Source organism: Triticum urartu, chromosome 7A (assembly GCF_056163025.1).
Source record: "Triticum urartu cultivar PI428250 chromosome 7A, HENAU_Tu73, whole genome shotgun sequence".
NCBI classification, from domain to species: domain Eukaryota; kingdom Viridiplantae; phylum Streptophyta; class Magnoliopsida; order Poales; family Poaceae; genus Triticum; species Triticum urartu.
In genome coordinates, this window is record NC_141879.1 from 629,382,658 (window position 1) to 629,404,931 (window position 22,274).

The 22,274-nt window shown below is 48.1% G+C and overlaps 3 protein-coding genes across 4 annotated transcripts; 1 reads left to right on the forward strand and 2 right to left on the reverse strand.

The window, feature by feature from the left end:
* Nucleotides 1-5,659: 5,659 nt before the first annotated feature.
* On the reverse strand, nucleotides 5,660-8,655 carry LOC125530714 (uncharacterized). 2 transcript variants are annotated; one of them, XM_048695112.2, is made up of 3 exons: nucleotides 8,533-8,655; nucleotides 6,580-7,564; nucleotides 5,660-6,052 (listed from the first exon to the last, which is right to left on the reverse strand). In XM_048695112.2, the coding sequence occupies exons 2-3, from the start codon at nucleotides 7,506-7,508 to the stop codon at nucleotides 6,031-6,033; spliced, it is 951 nt and encodes a 316-aa protein (XP_048551069.1). In that variant the 5' UTR covers nucleotides 7,509-7,564; nucleotides 8,533-8,655; the 3' UTR covers nucleotides 5,660-6,030. The 2 variants fall into 2 exon arrangements, with proteins under 2 accessions (XP_048551069.1, XP_048551067.1); XM_048695110.2 differs by having other exon boundaries at nucleotides 8,441-8,649.
* Nucleotides 8,656-10,566: 1,911 nt separating this feature from the next.
* LOC147960790 (Zinc finger protein 622) lies at nucleotides 10,567-13,777 on the reverse strand. The gene is made up of 5 exons (XM_087536566.1): nucleotides 13,504-13,777; nucleotides 12,107-12,655; nucleotides 11,850-12,019; nucleotides 11,108-11,326; nucleotides 10,567-10,998 (listed from the first exon to the last, which is right to left on the reverse strand). Exons 1-5 carry the CDS (start codon nucleotides 13,606-13,608, stop codon nucleotides 10,839-10,841), a joined length of 1,203 nt encoding a protein of 400 aa, XP_087392692.1. The 5' UTR covers nucleotides 13,609-13,777; the 3' UTR covers nucleotides 10,567-10,838.
* Nucleotides 13,778-18,771: 4,994 nt separating this feature from the next.
* LOC125515095 (uncharacterized) lies at nucleotides 18,772-20,226 on the forward strand. The gene has a single exon (XM_087536565.1). The coding sequence runs from the start codon at nucleotides 18,787-18,789 to the stop codon at nucleotides 20,125-20,127; it is 1,341 nt and encodes a 446-aa protein (XP_087392691.1). The 5' UTR covers nucleotides 18,772-18,786; the 3' UTR covers nucleotides 20,128-20,226.
* The last annotated feature ends 2,048 nt before the right edge of the window (nucleotides 20,227-22,274 follow it).

Genomic DNA, 22,274 nt, shown 5'->3' on the forward strand with positions numbered 1-22,274 from the left:
AGAGTACGTGTAAGGTTGGTCCGGGCCGCTTCATCCCACGATGCCGCCGAATCAAGATAAGACTAGTAACGGCAAGCATATTGAACAAAATCAACGCCCACAACTACTTTGTGTTCTACTCGTGCATAGAATCTACGCAATAGACCTAGCTCATGATGCCACTGTTGGGGAACGTAGCAGAAATTCAAAATTTTCCTACGTATCACCAAGATCTATCTATGGAGAAACCAGCAACGAGGGGAAGGAGAGTGCATCTACATACCCTTGTAGATCGCTAAGCGGAAGCGTTCAAGTGAACGGGGTTGATGGAGTCGTACTCGTCGTGATTCAAATCACCGATGATCCTAGCGCCGAACGGACGGCACCTCCGCGTTCAACACACGTACGGAACGGAGACGTCTCCCATGCCTTGATCCAGCAAGGAGGAGGGAGAGGTTTATGGAGATCCAGCAGCACGACGGCATGGTGGAAGTAGCGGGATTCCAACAGGGCTTTGCTAAGCGCTGCGGGAGGAGGAAGATGTGTCACGGGAGGGAGAGGGAGGCGCCAGGCCTTAGGTTCGTTTGCTCCTCCTTTTTCCCCACTATATATAGGGCCAAGGGAGAGGGGGAGGCGCAGCCCTTGCCCCTTCCTCCAAGGAAGGGTGCGGCCAAGGGTGGGGAGGAGTCCATCCTCCCCAAGGCACCTCGGAGGTGCCTTCCCCCTTTAGGACTCTCCCCTTTTTTCTCTCTCTTGGCGCATGGGCCTCTTGGGGCTGGTGCCCTTGGCCCATATAGGCCAAGGCGCACCCCCTTCAGCCCATGTGGCCCCCGGGGCAGGTGGCCCCACCCGGTGGACCCCCGGGACCCTTCCGGTGGTCCCGGTACAATATCGATGAACCCGAAACTTGTCCCGATGGCCGAAATAGCACTTCCTATATATAATTCTTTACCTCCGGACCATTCCGGAACTCCTCGTGACGTCCAGGATCTCATCCGGGACTCCTAACAACTTTCGGGTTACCGCATACTAATATCTCCATAACCCTAGCGTCACCGAAACTTAAGTGTGTAGACCTTTCGGGTTTGGGAGACATGCAGACATGACCGAGACGTTCTCCGGTCAATAACCAACAGCGGGATCTGGATACCCATGATGGCTCCCACATGTTTCCACGATGATCTCATCGGATGAACCACGATGTCAAGGACTTAATCAATCCCGTATACAATTCCCTTTGTCTAGCGGTATGTTACTTGCCCGAGATTCGATCGTCGGTATCCTTATACCTTGTTCAATCTCGTTACCGGCAAGTCTCTTTACTCGTTCCATAACACATCATCCCGTGATCAACTCCTTGGTCACATTGCGCATATGATGATGTCCTACCGAGTGGGCCCAGAGATACCTCTCCGTTTACACGGAGTGACAAATCCCAGTCTCGATTCGTGCCAACCCAACAGACACTTTCGGAGATACCCGTAATGCACCTTTATAGTCACCCAGTTACGTTATGACGTTTGATACACCCAAAGCACTCCTACGGTATCCGGGAGTTGCACAATCTCATGGTCTAAGGAAATGATACTTGACATTAGAAAAGCTATAGCATATGAACTACACGATCTAGTGCTATGCTTAGGATTGGGTCTTGTCCATCACATCATTCTCCTAATGATGTGATCCCGTTATCAACGACATTCAATGTCCATGGTCAGGAAACCGTAACCATCTATTGATCAACGAGCTAGTCAACTAGAGGCTTACTAGGGACATGGTGTTGTCTATGTATCCACACATGTATCTGAGTTTCCTATCAATACAATTATAGCATGGATAATAAACGATTATCATGAACAAGGAAATATAATAATAACCAATTTATTATTGCCTCTAGGGCATATTTCCAACACGGCCTCCCTGCGCGCTCGGGCCCGATCCACCACTTCCTGAGCGTTATCAGCACTGCCCGTCGGGTTGTTGCCACGGGGTGCTCCACGCCGTTCATTACTCGACACTGCCGGTTCATCCATATGTCTGCTATAGCTCCGGCTTGGACGGGGGGTCGAGTGGATCCGGTCGCGGCTGTACGAGTACGCTTCCTGTTGGAACAAAGCTGTCCTCAGAAGCTCCTTGACCCGTCGCGTCTCTACTGCCTGCGGCGAGTCACCTTCAATTGGAATGGCCTCCAGCCGTGCAGCAGCGGCAACGAGATTGTCCATCGGGTTGGAGTAGTGACCCGGAGGTGTTAAAACAGCCTGAGGTATAACGGTGTTTTGACAAGGCGGGTCCATCTGACGAGGTTGAACCGGTGCACCGGTCCCAGGAGCTTCCGCCCGGTTTCCCTCCAGCGGATTGCTGGTTCTTGCTCCTGGAGTGTTGAAAAGGTCTCTGGCCTCGAAAACCAGAGGCAAACGGGATCGGTGCTTCCTCCTCATGACTTCCTGCGACGCGCTCTGGTCCAACATGAGCCTGTAGGCCCGTGCGTCTAAAGCGGCCCACTCTGTGGCCATCCTGGTGTCCTCAGCTGCCAGATCCGCCTTGGTCTGGGTGATCTGTTCCTTTATCTTTGCAATCTTCGCGTTGTGGACGTCCTGATCCGCTGGATTAGCTTCCGCCATAAGCACAGCCAATGCATCAAAGAGCTCTGATAGAACTTGAGCCGGCGGGCGCACAGGGCCTCCTGCCCCGGCAGCCGTCGCCGCTGCCGAACCGGAGGTTGTTGCCGCAGCGGTCGAAGAATGAAGTGCTGCTTGTGTGCCGGCCATGAATATTCCAACCCGGTTGGGCAGATCAGAGGGGTCCGGAATATTGTCGCCATCGGAACAGCCCCCAATCCGGCCGTCTTGTAGCTGATAAAGAGATTCGGTTTCTCCGGTCGATGACTCGTCATCGGAACAAACGACGGTCTCGCCGCGAGATTCCGATCCATCCTCATAACTTTCTCCATGAATGACTCCCACGAAGGCACGCTTTATGGCCGGTTTAACCCGGGCGGATCGCGCACGCTGAGCCATCTCGACGAGGTCGGTGCAGATGCCCGGTTCAGGGCCCGGTTCACCGATCTTGCCAATGAAAACGTGAATGCCACCAAAGGGGACCCGGTACCCGTACTCAACTGAGCCGGCCTCGGGGCCCCAGCCTGCGTTGTCGATGTAGAGCTTGCCGCGACGACTCTTAGTCATCCAGCCTACAGCGTAGCCCTCGAGTCCTTTAAAGCGGCCCTCCAAGAACCTGAAACTATCGTGCGATAGCCCCACAGTGGGCGCCAACTGTCGTGGTTTTGTCACGGCAGATGTCCTAGAGAAAGGACTTAGTCGTGGAGCCATCGCGACGGGTTAGCTTGAAGGGGTTAAAGTGGACACAGGGACGCAAGAGAGTTTATACTAGTTCGGCCCCTTCGATGAAGGTAAAAGCCTACGTCTAGTTGTGATGGAATTGATGGGGTTTCGATGACTAGGGAGCAAACAAGCTTCGCCTATGTCTCGAGTTGTTGTCTGTCCTTGAACCGCCGTCAGGTCGTCCCCTTATATACACGGGTGACGCCCGTCGGTTCACAGAGTCCCAATACCGGTCGATATTCGTATCCGGGTTGGTCTCTCCTTATTCCTAACTTACAATACAAGTTTATACACAAATACCGGTTTACAGCTACAAGTCTTAAACCGACTACGGGCCTTAAGCCCTCATCTGTCTTCCTGGGCTTTAGCACTCTTGAACTACTGATGAAATTGACCCGGCCCAGATAGGCCGGTTTACGCCCAGCGGTAATATCCCCAACAACGGCCATGACTCTCGCGAAAGCACAACCGTGCCTCTTGCGGAAGCAAAACCGTGACTCTTGTGAAAGAAAAAAACAGAAAATGCGTCTTTTTCGTTTCCGAGAGGCACGGCCGTGACTCTCGCTAAAGCACAACCGTGCCTCTCACGGAAGCAAAATCGTGACTCGCGAAAGAAAAAAACAGAAAACGCGTTTTTTTTCGTTTTTGAGAGGCACGGCCGTGACTCTCGCTAAAGCACAACCGTGTCTCTCGCGGAAGCAAAACCGTGACTCCCACGAAAGGAAAAAACAGAAAATGTGTTTTTTTCGAGAGGCAAAACCGTGACTCTCGCGAAAGGAAAAAAGAACAGAAAATGCGTTTTTTTTCATTTTCGAGAGGCACGACCATGACTCTCGCGAAGCAAAACCGTGACTCTCGCGAAAGGAAAAAAAGAAATGTGTTTTTTCGCGCAAAAGAAATCAATTTTTGAAAAAAAGAATTTTTTGTCAAAAAGCTAAGGAAGACCGGTGAAAAATCAAAACGTCAAAAAAACCAAAAAGACGTTTAAAAAGCCGAAAACGCGTGCGGAAAAAAAAAACAAAATCCGAAAGGAGCGCACCACTGTCCTGTGCCCCGTGGCGCACACCACTGTCCGTTTCACCTTATCTCCTCCGAGCCCACCTTCTCCTACCTCCCCGATCCTGCCATGGATCCCCCCTTATCCTACCTTCCCTACCCAGCCATGGATCCCCCCTTCTCCTACCTCCCGATCCCACCATCGATGTGCCTCCCTCGATGCACCCAAATCGACGGTGTCCATGTGCACCCCAAGAGATCAAGCTTAGGATGGCTTACTGCAAAGCTAGCGCGAGGTTGCTGCAAGATTGCATCTCAACTCTGGCGTGCTGCAACGTCAGAAAGAGACTGTTGCAAGTCTTTGCTCCAGGTGGTGTGCTGCAAGGGCGAAGGCGTGGCTGCTGCAAGCTGACATAGCAACTCCAGCAAGCCGATTTCTCGGCTCGTGCTACGCGTTACTCGTTAGTCGGAGACTTGCTCTTTCTTGAAAAAAAAGACTAATAAACTTTAACCATTCTGAAACTGCTTTTCTTTTCTAGTCTATTACTCCCTCTGTTCCCAAATATTTGTCTTTCTGAACATTTCAACAAGTGACTACATACGAAGCAAAATGAGTTAATCTGCACTCTAAGATATGTCTAGATACATCCGTATGTTGTATCCATTTGAAATGTTTAGAAAGACAAATATTTGAGAACGGAGGGGGTACTAGACTAGATGCAAACTGCTTGGCGGTTCAGATATCGCCATCAGCCAAATATGCCCCGACCCGCCGCTCCGCTGATCAGGATAAGATGAACCATTCTTATGTTAAAAATGTCAAGGAGGGGACGTCGCCATGTCATGTGGCCACAGGTGATCTAAAGAACTCCCACGGTCGGCATCGTGTACACTACTAGTACGTACTACAATCCTGGTCAGGCTCCAAGTCAACCACAGAGCGCGTATGCATTGCACCACGACGCAGCACGCACATCACGCGTGCCATCAGAACGTGTACGGATAGACCCGGAGCCCCGAACCAGCACGTGACCCAAAAGTGAGATTCCATCATCAGCACGCACACCGCCGACACGCACCTGTCCTCATCAGCGCCTTAAACCAGATGCGAGACGCAGCACCACACGACATGCAAATGAATTCAGGCAATCAAGCTGCCCCCCGTTGCTTACAGTGCCTGCAGCAGCACAGGCAAAGGGCAATTTCGTGTGGGTGCTGCACCAACCAGGCCATTGCGCATTTGCACCGCACCCGTGTGACTCTTCAGGCACTTGTTCGAAGCTGGAAGCTTCCTCACCTGACAGATAACGCGCCCGGTGTCGTCTCAGAGACCACCAACCAAATTCAGAAACTGTAACCACGGCTGGGCCGGTGAGCCGCGGCTGCAGCATCACCCGACATTCATTTCATTTCCAAAAAAGAGAAAAAAGGCTTTTCACCGGCATCACTGTATAAGATGGGTGCTAAATATATACAGAATGGAAGCTACGGTAAATGAAAATCTATTGCAAACGAACGAGGACGGCGGCGAAGGGTTTCTGTTGCTACTTTTTATGCACAGGAAGTCCGGGCTGGAGCGGCGCCTAGCAACGACCCGGGCGGGAAAAGAAACGAAAAATGGGGAGGGGGTGGAGTTTCCTGAAGGCTGCGGCATCACATCGCGGCTGCAAATACTTTTTCTTTATCAGCTGGTTCTGTTAAGTAGTACGCCCGATCACCGACCATATCTTGTATCCCTGGAGAAAGTATCATACATTAGAAAGAGTCACAGTTGAAAGAGAAAGAAGATAACTCAATCAAGGTTGTTATAAGAAAGGAAATTATATAAGGCGGGAGGCGGCAGTCATGCTGAATTTGATGGTTAGCCTCAAACTACTACTACTTGCAGCATAAAATCCTCACAAAAAATTTATATTCGCAGCTAAATCTGAAGTCCTAAACAGCTGCTCATGCATACAGAACAGATAGGAGAAGATGGTTAGTACAAGGGAAGCAGTCATATTGGTGAAGGTTTGGACTGGTATGCAGCTATTGGATACTCCCTCCGTTCCGAATTATAAGATGTTTTGAATATTTCAATATGGACTGCATACAGATTTCAATGAACAAACAAACACACTAAAACGCGCCTATATACATCCGTTTCAGAAAAAAAAAGGTTAAAACATCTTATAATTGTCCATCTTAGAACATCTTTAGGAGCATGCGGTTACAATATAAGCCCAATAACTATGGCAGGGAATAGCAGATTGTCTATACTGACCTGTAATGGAAACTGGCCATTCTTCCTGGTGTTGCCATACTAGGTACGGCCCCTGTGACAATGTACTCATCATCGATTTCATCAAATCTGAGTTCCCTCAGGTCAACAGCTTGTGTCGGAACCTCGAGATTGAAGTTCTCCAGATGAGCCTGATTGCTGTTCCTCCTTCCACTTCCTCTACTGTCCCTTCCTCTCCCTCTTCTTCGGCTTCTTGGATATCTACAAAATGCCTTGCAACAAATAAAAGACCACCACTTCCTCCTAACCCTGTGGAGCACTTCATAGTCGTCTCCAGTATCATCATCCCCATACTCAATGACATAGTCTCCGAGAACGATACCATTAGGAACTTGTGCATGTATCGTGCTCAAGACATCCACGATATCAGAAGATTGCTGGAAGTTGTCCCAATCAACTTGCCTGGCAGGGTCGATTTCTGAAGGGCGTGAATCTGGATGCTTTTGCTGTGTGTGCTTCTGAAGCTCATTGAAGTTGCCAGTAAAGGAGCAGCAATCCTCTTCACAGCATCTCTTCTTCTGGTTAAGATGCAGACGAGCCTCGCTGATCACAATCCACCCGATAACATCACCTCTGCACAATGGGCAACTTGGGCGGTTGTTTGCGTGAGATGACACGATGTGGATGCTATCAAGAGGGGCCACAGCTATAGACGAGACCTTGACATTGGCAGGTAGCTCATAAGCACCTTTGAACCTCTCAAGACAGTTTGAGCGGGTCTGGTCGGTGTCGCACACAAACGGCCTGCAACCCTTCTCGTAAGACGTGCACCTCAGGAGGACTGCGTTGTGGGGGTAATCTAGGCAGATTGGGCAGGTCACATCCTCCTTCCAGCTTTTGTCAAGATGTATGTCAAGGTCAAAAGAGCTGGGCCTCACCACCTTCTTCACCATCAGGTTTCCTGAACCCATGTCGAACTCGGTAGCAGAACTTGTGTCCCTTAACAGATGCAGCTTTTCATCACAACCTGCATGGCATCAACAAGCAAAACAGATACTAATTAGCACCGAGTTCCTCCTTTCTAAACATAGCATATATTTTCTGTCCAACATACTGTATTTAGCATTTCCATCAATACAGAACATGGTGGCTGATGAATGATGACAGTCTATGTATGGCAGAGTAAAGACATGTTCAGTACCCAATCAGTCCATGTAATCATTAATTTTTGCCATAAGCTCTTTTGATCCGCTAATGATTTGCTAAAAGCCTATTCCATTTATGCTCAAAAACAAAAAAAGAGAATCCCGGCCCAACCCCCTAACGCAAGTGCTACTGGTTTTACTACCTTCGTCTGATTACAAACCCCCAAGAAGATCATCATAGCGCTCTGGCCAAACCCAGCCATCTATCCGACCAACCAATCAAAAATCCTAAACAGGAGAAATCCTAGCAGGAGAAATGGAAATCAGACAGCAGAATCCCCAACGCCAACGGGGCTCGATCTGGGTGTGTGCTGACCCAAAACCAACCAAAACTCCTAACCAGCCGCTTCAATCCGCATCTGGACAGGGCGCCTCACCGGCAGCGGAGGAGATCGGGACTGAGCCGACCATCAAATCAAATCACGCGACACGAGTATATTCGCCCGCCGGCCTAAACCCCTGAGCTCTAAGAATCACTCCATCCCACCAAAACGCGTCGGCAAGGGGCTAAACAAACAGCCCCAAATCCGCCCGAACGAAACCCGCGGAAGACTCGCGCCGCCCCGGCAGCGCGGCATCCCCAAAGTCTCTTCCGCATCAGGCAAAAGGAGAAGGTCGACTGGCCAGGAGCTCCGATCGACTGGAGGGGAGGAGACCCCGAAATCGAACAGGGGGGGAATGGAAGGGGGGAGCCGTACCGTCGCTGCCGCCGCTGACGCCGCCGCGGCGCGGGGTAGGTGGCGGTGGTGGGAGAGGGGAGAGAGGTGAGGGGGAGTTGAAAAAACCGTACCCTCCCACAGCTCGCACGCACGCTCGCCAAGGACTTCCGAGGTGGTGGTGATGATGCAGCCACCCTCTCCCTATCTCTCTTCTCTCTCTCTGCCTCCTCTCTTTTTCTACTCGCGCATCCAAGTCGCCATCCATTTCGGCTCTTCCGTTCGGTTTTCTTATACCGGGTCGCACTCCCCTTTCCTCTGCCTTTTTCCCGTTTCTTTTTCACGGGAAAATCGACCCTTTTGTTTTTTCTTGTTATTATTCTTAAGTTTTTCGCCTAGTAGTTATTACTCCCTTTTTTCACAGATATAAGGGCATGTACAATGATTGATAAGATAGTCTTATCTTAAATCTTGCATGTAATTTAGTGATGACAAAAGAGTATGTCTATAATGGGTTATATCTTAGCCTTATCTCCAATAACTAGCAATTCCTTAAAACATGGTGAGACAAATTGTACTAAGAGATCATCTCTTATTTTATCTTAAATAAGAGAAGACAAGCCTTTTCTTATGAGTTCTCTCTCCTCCACCTCATCATTTATCCTACGTGGCACTCCTAAGATAGCACCATTGTACATGCCCTAAGATGTTTGGATATTCAATATGGACTACGTACGGACTTGAATGAATGAACAAACACACTAAAACATGTCTATATACATCTGATTTACAACAAAAAAAAGTTTGCCCCGCGAGGCTCTCGGACTCCTCGATTCCGATCCGGAGTGCCATCGCATTTTTGAGGTGGTGTTGGCGGGCGTTCGTCTTCGCCGAGGCGGATGACATCGCGAAGGATCTTGTCGTCTTCAGCGGTGGGCGAAAACAGCTCCAACGTGGATCTGCAGGACCCGTAGGCGGACCGGCAGGAGGCTGGCAACCGCGGGCGCGGCTCGGCGATGCGGGCACGAGCACCCAACGCTGCCAGGGAGGAGCAGGGCCTAGAGGTGTCAGGCAGCACCGGTCGCCCCGCTGCCTAACCGGGGAGGGCGCGAACAGCTGCCCCTCCGGGCCACCCGGGGAGGCCGTAGAGCTCGAGTTGTCGCCCCTATTCATTTGCGACCGAACGAGGGCAATGCGAAGTGCGAGCTCGTCGTCATCCAGAGTGGATGAGCTGGAAATCCTCCTTAAGGAGCATCGCCCACTCGATTGGATCGGACACGTTGTCGAAACCATTGCCGTAGCTGGCCATGGCGCAGGGGATGGGACAAGGACGTGCAGTGAGACAACGGACAATGTAAACAAACCGGTTGAGAAGAGTGTGGACTTTGACTAGAGTTTGAACCGAAATGGGGTATTTATGGGACACGGTGGAGACATGGTAGGCCAACGTGCGCCCCGACATGATGGACGTGTTCGGACCATCCCCACGAATGGACTGGGTTTTGAAGATGCCAAATAACCCGGACATATATAGAGACAGTTTGAGGTGCCTTGGATGGTCCGGTTGTAGATGCTGTGATAGCTTTACTGTTCAATTAAGGACAGGGCCATGTTTGTGCGATTCATATTCGAAGGCACATTTGAAACATGCACTTACTTTAGACACACGGAGCAAATTAGCCTGCTCCGGGAATGTTCCCACGGAATCGTCAAATGCGCTTTGCGTAGGCAGTGAGATTGTGTGTGGGAGAATATGAAAGCGTTTTTTTTTCGCTCACGGAATAATAAGACGGGAAAGGGACGGCCGGACGGTTGACGTGTGGAGGAAGACCATGGCATATGCCAATTGAAAAAAGAAAGCAAGACTCCGTTACAACTCAACCACAAACGCGAAATTCAGACCTGCTACCACCTCTTACTCTACTCTACTGCCATCGGGTATGAAACGTGGACGCAGGCAACCTGAGTTTAGTATGTGGAATAAATGGGTGGCGGTAAAACTTCACACGCCCCGGTCACCACTCCAGAGTAGTACCAGCGTTAGGTGAGGAGACCCTGACCTCCTGCTACATTTCATCTGCATCTGTCACCGTGGGATCACACTGAAGCAACGCGACAACCTCTCGGTCTACCTCAGCGAAGATCGTTCAAGCTCAAGACTCAAAACGGAATCCAACAAGGCCATATATCATTTTCTCGACAAGTCAAGTCATACGCTGCATACACCCATCGCCGCGAGACTAGTCATAGGTTCAACTGGGCTGAACGGTGTAAATAGGACTGTCGATACCAGCAGCCGCACAAAAATTTAGACAAAGGACGCACCGTTATTCTAGAATAGGTATCGTCGACGAAACACACCAATGGCTGCAAGGGCAGTAAGTAGTGCTGGAGCTCCACGGACTGATTGCTGCTCCTACAGGAAGAGCGGGCGTCGCGACTAGTACGGGACGTTCTTGGGCAGGTTGCGGATCACGTTGCTCTTCATCCCGATCTTGGTCCTCATCGTCTCCACCCCGTTCTTGTTCATCGCTCGGAGCACCTTCAGCCTCACCATCTGCTCCTTGGACTGGACCGTCACCAAACCCATGCTCTTGTAGCTGAAAAAGGGGAACAGAAACGCAGTTAAGCATAAGGGTCTCGGCATTTTACGAATGCAACATGACAAAGATACTTGAATGGATAGGATGAAGAATGCAGGATTCAAACCTGGAAGCCAGGGAAAGTGCAAGAGCACGGTCTGCTGCAACGGAAGGCCGTGGCTTCTGGCGGTAGTAGCGAATGAACTCTCGGGAACCAAGAGTCGTCACGCGTCTCCCCTTCTCGCTCTTGCTTGTGATCACGAGCTCGGATCCACCACCTCCCAGTTCAATGCTGTTGTCCATGTCACCAGCAGCAACCAGCTGCTTACCCTCCACATCAACATAGCTGCAACCAGAGTAAAACAATGCCATTAGGTGTTAGATGTGCGCAGCACATTCACCACTAAGGATACTTAATATCCAACAATGACCACACAGATACTACTTGCACATTCACCACTAAAGGATACTTAATATCCAACACTGATCACACAGATACTACATGACTATGATTCAGTGGACAGAGATGAGCATTTCAGATTAATTTTACTTTTGTTCAAAAATTATTCCAACAAAGATGGCTAATTAACAGAACACAACTATCAACAGCATTCTGCTTCAATCTAAGCATTCATGGAACCACAAAAAAGCAAGAGCCAATGCAAAGAGCAAAAATTCTAGAATTTGGAGAACATATGCTAAGATGAGCACGTTCTCAAACAGGGTTGTCTTGAAAAAAGCCCATCAGAAGCCCAAACTCAAAACCCTAATATTATCAAAACTAATGTTCTTATTACAGGAAACAAGAAGGTTAGTAACAATTTTGCAAGAAGAAACTTATTAATACAAAAGTTTAGCACAGTACAAACCTGCTGCTGTAATCGTAGAAATCCTCAAGGTCAGCATCTTCATCCTCCCCACCATCTCCATAACGCAATTTGCAGTGACCTTTTGCATCCATATGCTTCCTGACAGCCTCAAGACTTTGGAAAGGCTGGCATCTGTCATTGCAGTAGAGGCACATAAAATCACGCTTCACCTGCAGGCAGAATAACAAGTACACGATCATGTTAGAAAACATGCAACTAGCGAACCAGGACATTAGTACTGATGGGGAAATGCCTACCTTCAGTCCAACATATATAAGAAGGCCATTGGGATCTTTCAAGTATTCACTGTCAGGTATGAAGAAACCATGCTTTTTGTGCATATGGATCATGCAGTCCTCTATGTTGTCATGCTTGAGATCACACATGAAGCAGTCCGAGGGATCCAACATTTCAAGATCAGCCATCTCATCATCTGATTTAGAGTCCTCATCAACTTGCATGTTTGAGGTAGACTCCAGCTCACTTGGGTCCACTTCAACCCACTCTTCCTCCTCATCATCATCCTCATCTTCATCTTCTTCCATTGCAGAGGGGGCTCTACGAGGGACTCGCTCAGGAAGTGGCTTGACTACTGCAGCAGTGGAGGCATTGGGCTCCTGAGAAGCTCTTAAGAGATGCGACCGCGTGGTGAGATGTTGGGCATGAGCTTTTGCACTCCTGTACCCTTTTCCACAAAGAGCACAGCTGTAAGACATCGGAGGAGCAACGGTAGAGTTGCTCCCCTCTACTAAAACAGTTTGTCTAGCAATAAAGAGAGCCTCGGTAACTCCAGGAACTCCAGCCACCTGACAAACACTGAATGTCAAAATGATGCACAACAGAAGTACGGCGCTGACATAAGCAAGAAGCAACAAAATCAAACAGTTCCCAGTAATGTGTTACAACTACAATTGCCAAGTTGATCAAATAGAAATATGATACCAAGTTCCACCTAGGGTTTAATTGTCAGCTAACAGAGTATCCCAAAACAGACACTTAAATTGGCTTGCCTCCATTTTGTTCGCTAAAATTGCGTACCGCGAGGTCGTTTGCAGATAACATATATAGTTTTTTTCTCCAATAAGTAAGATAATCCTCCCTCATCCTCTAACAAATTAGACATGTATAATCTACAGCAGGGACAAGCTGCAGGGCATCATCTCATGAACAAAGCAGGCATGTATAACATTTCTTCTACAAACTGAATGGCGCATTCCAAAAGACAAATCACAGCTAGCCCTTCTCTACGATCTTAACCAAAGCAGAGTAGGAAGCTTGCACATAGCCTCCTTTCTTAAGTTGACAGTATAGAGTATACCTAAAATTTCTAATTAAACTGCTCACCCTGCAATCTAGTGCCTCCAGCTACCTCAAAACAATGAGCAAAAAAATACTAATTCTAATCATCCACGAGCACTAACACGAGCCAGCCGCCTAAACCTAAAAAAACAAGCAATAAAAATTCGCAGGGGAAGCGTTTGCGCGGGCCTACTGGGCGTCATAATCTCCGCTCCAGAAGCGCACAACACATCAGACACCCATTCATATCGCCCGCGGAACGCATCATCTGCTGCTACCTAACACGAACCCTAACAGCACATAAATAACCAATCGCGCGGGACCGGCGCGGGGAAGACGGTGGTAAGCATACTACCTTGCGCTTGAGGTTGTAGCGGTGCCACTCGGAGCGGTAGTGGAGGCGCTGCTCCTCCTCCTCCTCGAACGCCGCGTTGCAGGCGTTGCAGGTCACCGTCGGCATCTTGGCCGCCTCTTCCTGTCCCCTCGGGTACGGCTTGGACCGGCTCCTGCGGGCGGGCAGGGGTGCGACGGCGGGGTGGTGGTGGCGGTCGCGGGGAGTTGCGTTTCTCTCCTTTGCGGTAGTGGCGGCGGCGGCTGGAGGAGAGGAAGCCAAGTAGGCGAGGGCGAGGGGAGGACGCGCTCGGCGGTGACGTGAGCGCTTGGGTCAGGCCTCTACCGACTCTAGGTTTGGGCCTTTATTGGGCTGTCGGTCGTTGGCGCTTAGGCAAGCTTTAGCCGCGTCGTTAAAGCAAAGCCCATTCATCGGTAGTATATCGATTCTCAAAAATATAAAAAATAAACTATCCTCGGTAGTAGGACAGCGCATATAGCGTTTTTTCTCCCCATCGGTTTGGGGGACCTTCCTGGTTTCTGAGGCGGTTTACTCCGTGGGTTTTTTGGGCGAGTGTTTGGCCAATTTCTTCTCCTGAATCCGCATTCATTATGCCTAGCGGGAGACTGAATACGCGAAACCAGATTGGTATATTATTGAACTCATACTCTGCCAACCTCTTTCATGGCACGTAGTCCTTCACCACGAGCTCTTTGTCAAACATCCATGGCCCGTTTAACTTTCAAGTGCCTTCCTCTTTCTAGATTCTTCGTGGAACGTGAACATGAACAAGTTCTGCCCGACCCCCTTCCAATATATCCCCTTGATCGGGCACCAAACCATACCGAGAGAGAGAGAGAGAGACATATTGCATTTGAATAAGCAAGTTTCTCTGACATTACCTTCCCCACTGCATGTGCTTCGACGCACTTCCCTTCTCTTTCATCGTGATTATTATTTTTGACCTTTTTTTTTCTCCGACAACTTCAAATCTTTCATCAACCCTGTCACGCCCTTTATCTCGAACGAGTACTCCAACCCCCGACCGCCAAATATTGCTAAACAAGTGCGGAACTTCCTAATGACCAAAGGGAGGCATATGTCCCCCCCCCCCCCCCCCCCCGCACTCTAGAGCATTGCATAAGGATCTCCTTAATTTCTACAACATTCAAGAATTATTGAAATAACAGAACATGACCAATACTAGTCAATTCCTCATCTTCTCCTTTTAAGTTAGAGAAGATGAATGATAAATCAAAGGGGTCTATCGTAAATGTCGTCGAGATCTACATGTATCTGTACCGGAGAATCGTGTGATTGTAAGCAATCATCTCTTACGTCTATGTTGTAGAATAATGAGTATAATTTGTTTTCATAGACATCATCTATTTTTATTATTTATTTTCATTTCTATTGACAACATGCATCCACAACTGGTTTTCTCAAACTTGCTAACCTATCCACATGCAAGGATTAAGGTCCGGTCCTAGGTCTAAGGCACATCTTTAATAAGACCCCAATACATCTATAAAATACATTGTTGAAACATATTTCGCAATATGTAATACTGACACTCCCCTAAAAAAACACCAACACTAATTTGAAAATGACTAGTTAAGTTTTGGGCAGAAGTTTATGGGTGAAACAATGAAAAGAAAACCCAATCAAGAACGAAGGGGAAACAAGTAAGCAGAACCGGAACATGGGTCGACCAACTATCACCTTCTTCATACATAGTAATTTTGGTTTTTTCAGACGGTCTCATTTATTCATTTCTAATACACTTTCTAATATTTTCCATGGTTTTCTCACATTCATTGGATTTTTGTTATCCTTTCCTCCCTTTCCTTTACCAATTTTACTTGTTTTTTTTGACGAATTTTCACTCGACTTCTCTTTTGATTTTTTACTTCATATTTTTCTTTGTTTTCATTATCAGTTTCTTTTTTGGGGTTTTCATTCTTTTTAAAAAAAATCCATGAATGATTTTAAGTTCATGAATAGTTATGAAAATCACAAACAATTTTGAGTTTGCAAACTTTCTAAAACATTTAGATTACTTTAATAGTGTTTTTTATAAATTAAAGAGTATTTTTCAAATTCCTGTAAAATATTAAATTTTGCAGGCATCTTTCTAAAAATTTGATAATCTTTCATAAAAAAATCTTGAACATTTTTTTCTAAAACCCGTATTTTTTACACAAATCATGAGCACTTAAAAGAATCTATAACGACATTTTTTACTCATAACAATTGTTTCAGAATCTAGGAATTTTTTTATGAACTTATCAACAATTTTTTTGCTACGGCATGGATATTTTTCTGAATACATTACTATTTTTACTTTTTCTCATATATTATTAACTAACTTTTTATAATGTATTCTGAATCTATAAAACTACGCCTTGGTTTATCAAGCAGCCAAGCTTTTCCAAAAAAAAAATCCTTCAAAGTACCAAAAAATCTTTTTGGAGGTAACAACAATTTTTTTTAAACATAGAGTTAACAACAATTTTTTAAGTACATAGAACACCAACTAGTTTTTCCGGTGAATCCCGGACTGTAGACCAGTCCTAGGTATAGGGCACTTCTTTCATAAGAGCCCAATACTTCTATAAAATACATTGTTAAAATATATTTCGCAATATGTAACACCAACACTAATGGAAAAATGATTAGTTAAGTTTTGGGTGGAATTCTAATGGTGAAAATGTGAAAAGAAAACCCAATCAAGAACGTGAGAGGGAAAAAAATAAGTAAGCAGAACCAGAACATGGGCCCGCCAACTATCACCCTTTCCATACATAGTAACTTAGTTTTTTTTCTAGACAGTCTATTTTATTCGTTTTTAAGACACTTACCAACATTTTCCATGATTTTCTCAAGTTCGTTGGATTTTTATTATCCTTTTCTCCCTTTCATCTACCATTACACTCAGTTTCTCTTCTGGTTTTTACTTCATATTTTTCTTTGTTTTCATTAACAGTTTTTGGTTTTCATTCTTTTTATTTTTCATTTTTTTCCAAATCCATGAAAGATTTTTAAGTTCATGAATATTTATGAAAATCACAAACAATTTCGAGAATGCAAACTTCCTAAAACATTTTGATTTTTTGAACAATGTTTTTATAAATTAATGAGCATTTTTTGAATTATTGCAAAATATTAAATTTTGCAGGCATCTTTCTAGAATTGTGATAATCTAACTTAAAAATAATTCATATTTTCTAGTCAAATCATGAGCATTTTAAAAAATCCATAAAGGCACGTCGACCTGCCGTCGCTCTCCTACTTCCACGTTAGCTGCCCCGACCTCCAGGACAACCCCTTCAGCAAGAGGCCGGAGATCCTCTGGTCATCGGAGGACCTCGTCCTCTTCCACGTCGACCTCGCCGGCCCCGACCCACGCCGACGAGAGTTCTTCATATACCGGGCCGGGCGCGAGCCGTCGTTCGATCTGCTCCCCGATGTCAGCGCGTATTTCTTCAGGGAGGGGCTCAATCCAGCCCTCGCAGGCGTCATACCCGACGATGACGGCGACGGCAACGGCAGGGGCTTTGTCCTGGCCGTCTTCAAGAGGGACTGGAGGTCGGGGCAGTGCAAGCTCCACGTCTTCAGGTCCAAGCGGCGTGCCTGGACCATAGAGCACCTTGTCCCAGACCTTCCTTGTTGGATCACGAAGCGCTCGCGGGGTTTCTTCGTACGTGGAGCGGTGTGCTACGTCGATCATGAAGGTGGTCGCCATACGTGGAGCGGTGTGCTACGTCGATCGGGGATTCTGCTCTGCAAAGTGCTCGAAGAAACGGTGATGGCGCACTTCATCGCACTGCCGAACCCGCTGCCCGGCACTCGACGACACTATGGTGGAGGGTCGTTAGGACGGTCGATACGTGACGTCGCCTGCACCGACGACGGTCGACGATAACATGCGTTGAGATGGAAGATTTACACCGCATCATCAGAAGCGGCGCCCCTGGCCCTGACTCCGACATGCTCCATGACTCCGACGCAACCAAGGTGGCGACGGGTGAAACTCAAATGGGTTGGTTGGAGGCTCGTGACATGGCATAGGGAGCTCTCCTCGGACTACTGGCGCAAGGGGTGCATTCTTCATGACGGTGAACTTGGAACTCTCTCCTTGCCTCCTCATCATGGTACAACCCAGCCATCGCCGCTCGAGCACCTGAAACCATCATGTTCTTGACCTGACAAACTGCCTCTAAATCGCATGTTCACATGTTGTCCCATCTTGTGCGGTGATGGTGCCGTATGCCTCCTCTCCAGGAGTGGTGATTACTCGAATAAAGATGCCTGGATTGTCACTGTTGACATGAGGGAGAAAGAAGTGATTGGGGAGTGCCGTTTTGCGATGAGAGAGTCATGCTTTTCAATCCAGCCTACATCTCCTGCGCGCCAAAGAAATATCTCAAGAGTGAATCAGATGGAGGTGGTTCTCTTGCTGTGGAAGATACTCGTTCTTATGACAAACGTCGTCAGTCATCCCTAGAAAACATAAGTAGTGACAGTTCCCGGCCGAAGAGGATGTTGAGAGATTCGACAATGGAACAGAGAAAACGATATGGCTGAGTCCACATAGAAGAGCGAGTCCTCATCAGCAACACTGCCTTCTACTAGGTTTTAGCTCTTAAGGATCTGCATTGTTCTAAAGCTTTGATGATTTCAGTTATACTACATATGGTTTAAAACCTATTAGAAAGATCAGTCAATGAACGTGTAGCACGCCTCATTTTGAAATCAAAATTGCCAATCCAATGGCGGCCCGACATATGAGTCGTGGTGACCATGCGAGCAACGTCGGTTCAGAAATAATTTATCCGCTGACTGCTTTGCTACTGGACCGCCTGTAAAACTGAAATTTTGTCACGGCGATTGGCGGCTTCTTGTTGTACATGGCATCGTCGTTGGCTCTTGTAGCGAGTGACAGTATCTAGTTACAAGAATATGAAGCTGAGGACGGCTATAAAACTCCAAAAATGCCCACTCTTACGAAAACCTTTTAAAGTCGATCCAAAGCGCAATAAACTACGTGTAGCACCTACGTAGTAGCACCCGTCACCCCATCCGTTGGATCACGCGCGCTTGGCATTGTAAATTGGCGTGGGATCGCACGCGACGGTCCAGATCAAGCGCGCCGTCTCTTTCTTTTTCCACCTGCTCCACGTCCCGAGCGAATTACGCATGCTCCGTGTCTACGAGTGACACGGGCACGTAACACATTTTGTCTGGCGTGATCCACTGTAAATCTGGCCGGCGAGCATTCCGTTCGATCCGACGACTCCTCCCCCCATGCTCAAAAAAAAAGACGACTCCTCCCTCCGGCTTCCAGTTCCGAAGCCACGCCTCCGCCTGGGCTCACTACAGCGTGCCAGCAGCGGCGGCGACATGGCGACGGAGCTGGAGAAGCAAGACGGCGATCAGGGCGAGACGTCGTCGCCGTCGGCGCGGGTGCGGCTCCTGGAGCGAGAGGTGGCGGTGGCGAAGCAGACGGAGGCGAGGATGCTCGAGTCCCTGATCCACCGGACCAAGGAGCTGGAGCAGGCCAAGGTCGCGCTCCAGGAGGCCAAGCTCGAGGTCGCCGGGCCCGCGCAGGGGCAGTGGAGCGTCATGGACCTCATGTTCGGCGGCGTCGACGAGGAGATCAGCGGGCTGAGGGCCAGGCTCCGGTCGGCGCTGGCCGCCGAGGAGAGGAGCCGGGTGGCGGCCGACGACCTCGCCGCCGCGCTCTCCGCGGTCACCTCGGAGGCCAAGCAGGTGAAGGCGTGGCTGTCCGACGCGCAGGCCGAGCTCGAGCGCGCCAACGCCGAGGCCGGCCGCCTCGAGGGCCTGCTGCGGGCCGCCGAGGCAGACCTGCGGTCGACGACGGAGCAGCTCGACGGCGTCATGTCCGAGTGGAAGGAGGCCGCGGCCGCGTGGCGCGCCAGGGAGAAGGCGCTGCTCGGACGCGCCCACGCGGCCGAGGAGGACGCCGACGGCGCCCGGCGCGAGAGCGCCGGGCTCGCCGAGCTGCACCGGGCGGCCGGCCACGAGAACGGCGGCCTGCGGCGCGCGCTGGAGCGAGCGGTGGAGGAGGCCAACGCGGCCAACGAGTCGCTCGAGTTCGCGGGCGGCGAGAACTCGAAGCTCCGCGACGCCATCGCCGAGAACGAGCGCGCCGTGGAGTCCCTGAGGCTGGAGAACGAGTCGCTCAGGGCCAGCGAGGCTGCCGCGCAGGGGCGTGCCGTGGATCTAAGCAACCAGCTCACGGCGGCAACCCAAAAGGCGGCCGATGGAGGCGCCTGCGGCGGAGAGAAGGCAGCAGCGGGGTTGCCACTGGAGAAGTGGCAAGCCGACGCGGAGGGGAAGCTCGGTGCGGCGGCGTTCCTGGACTCCGGCAGGGTGCTGGCCGCGGGCCGGAAGGACCGGATGTTCGCGTCCGTCAGCAACATCGCGGAGCTGAGGTCCGCGGCGGCGGCGGCGGCCATGGACGATTACGACTACGAGTTCGACCACTTGGATGGCGGAAGACAGTACGGCGGCTTGGAGCATGCCATGAAGCACAAGAAGAGGTCCGTTCTACGCAAACTCGGAGATTTTTTCAGGAGGAGAAGCCTGCACAAGTCAGACTTTGCTCCGGTTCTAGCTAGGTAGATAGCATTTGTGTGATGCTTGCAATTGCATTGTGTGTTTGCATGATACCCGTACTATGAAATACACCCATAATAAATGCTACTCTGTTCATATACAAGATGTTCTAATTATTTTGTGAATCAAATGTATGCAGAACATTTTAACGCATTTGTTCATTCATTTCAATCCATATATAGTATATATTAAAAATATCCAAATTATATAGTACTCCCTCTGTAAATAAATATAAAAGCATTTAGATCACTACTTTAGTGATCTAAACAATATTTTCTTTAGGGGGGAGTATTTGTGAATGAAGGGAGTAGCAAATATGACAGGTAGAAAATTAGGCCCCTAGCCTAACTACTCAAGACTCCTCCACTCCATGCTTTTTTTTTTGGAAAAGTAGGAAGAGCCCCGGTCTCTGCATCTGGGCGATACATGCAAACTCCTTATAATCTTTCACACTGCCACACGATAAACAACATGATTAGTGGTATTGCGCAAAACATAAAACGTGGCATGATTTCATTAGTGTACCAAAGGTGCGTGTGCTTTAGACCATAGAAATGTTTGTCTGGTTGCGAGTATCTTTTCATGCAATTGTCGGCATTCCACACGGATGACCAACGATTATCACATTATTAGACTGAAAATATCAAAAAGTCCATTTTAGTATAATGTATGTGCTTCAGGCAACACTGATGTCATTAATCGGTGTTGGCCAGGTTGAGGGGCTAGGTCGCTGAGTGTTGTTCGTGTCCAAGGGATTAGGAGCGTCCTAGAAAGATCCTCCATCCCTCGACTAATATAACAAAGAAAAGAAAAAGGAATTAGTGTGGCATGTACAACAAGGACTTTGAGTCCGACTATTCGTGCGTTGGTAACAGGCACTAGCAGATCGAGCAGAAAAAGAGGAGCAAAGATTTGCTTTGTTCTTAGGAAAAAAAATACATGACTAAAAACACATTTTATTGTGATTTATACATACTATTTTACTCATGAGTTAAAGAATTTAGATTGGTAAAATATTTGCATTACATGTTATGCACAATGTAATATCTTAGTTCTTGCCGTCAACAATTCAAATGCAAAGAAGTAGTTCACATGTGACATGTGCAGCTATACACCTATAATAATTCAACTACAAAAAAGTAATCACATGTGACCGTAGGACAGCATGTCGACATAAAAAGTCGGTAACCAGTAGTCCCTCCGTTCCGAATTACTTGTCTTGGATTTGTCTAGATACGGATGTATCTAGACTCATTTTAGTGCTAGATACCTCCGTATCTAGGCAAATCTAAGACAAGTAATTCGAAACGGAGGGAGTACAAAGGTTTTCAGAGCGCGCAAGCCATGCTAACCCCTCCCTCTCTCCATCCCTACCATGGTAACCAGTACCAACGACAAAAGGAAGCAAGCAGGCCGTAGGCACAACAAGCGATCAACCAGCTACATCACATGCTACATACAACAAGTGAAAGGAGTTCTTGAATTCATGGTGAGGCGTGCTTCTCTAATCTAGGAAGGTGTTGCCCCCCCCCCCCCAGTGCATAGGTTTGTAGGCAAGCGGCAATTTCCCTCGAGTCGATGACCTTAAGGTTTAGTGAACTAGTAGGAGCTTGGAGTTGCTGCTACCAATGATCAATAACTGCACACACAAATATAGAAATTGTCTCGGCCCCCAACAAAACTAGTAAGATTGCCAGCCTTACTAGCCTTGCTAGTTACAAGGATTAAAACAACTTGTGTTTGAATGAAATGATTGCCGCAAAAGCGTTTGATCAAGGTTGAAAGCAATAGGGATGAGTGAGCTGGGAATTTTGTTGCTCGCTGAATCTATATTTGTTAACCTCAAAGCCACATTGTCCATGTGCGAGCATTTATCCTTGGATTATAGGTCCATAACAGTAGCTAGATGGCATTCTCTCTCCCTTCCTTCTCAATACAAATATCACATGAGATGTCATACATAATTACGATCCATCTGATGTAATTCTTGATGTGTTTGTGTGGTGTGATGAATTGTAACTTTGTGATCAGATCTATATATGATTCTTCTCATTCTTTTGATTTCTTTGTTGCGTGATTTATAAACATATTGAAGGAAATATGCCCTAGAGGCAATAATAAGTTATTATTTATATTTTCTTATATCATGATAA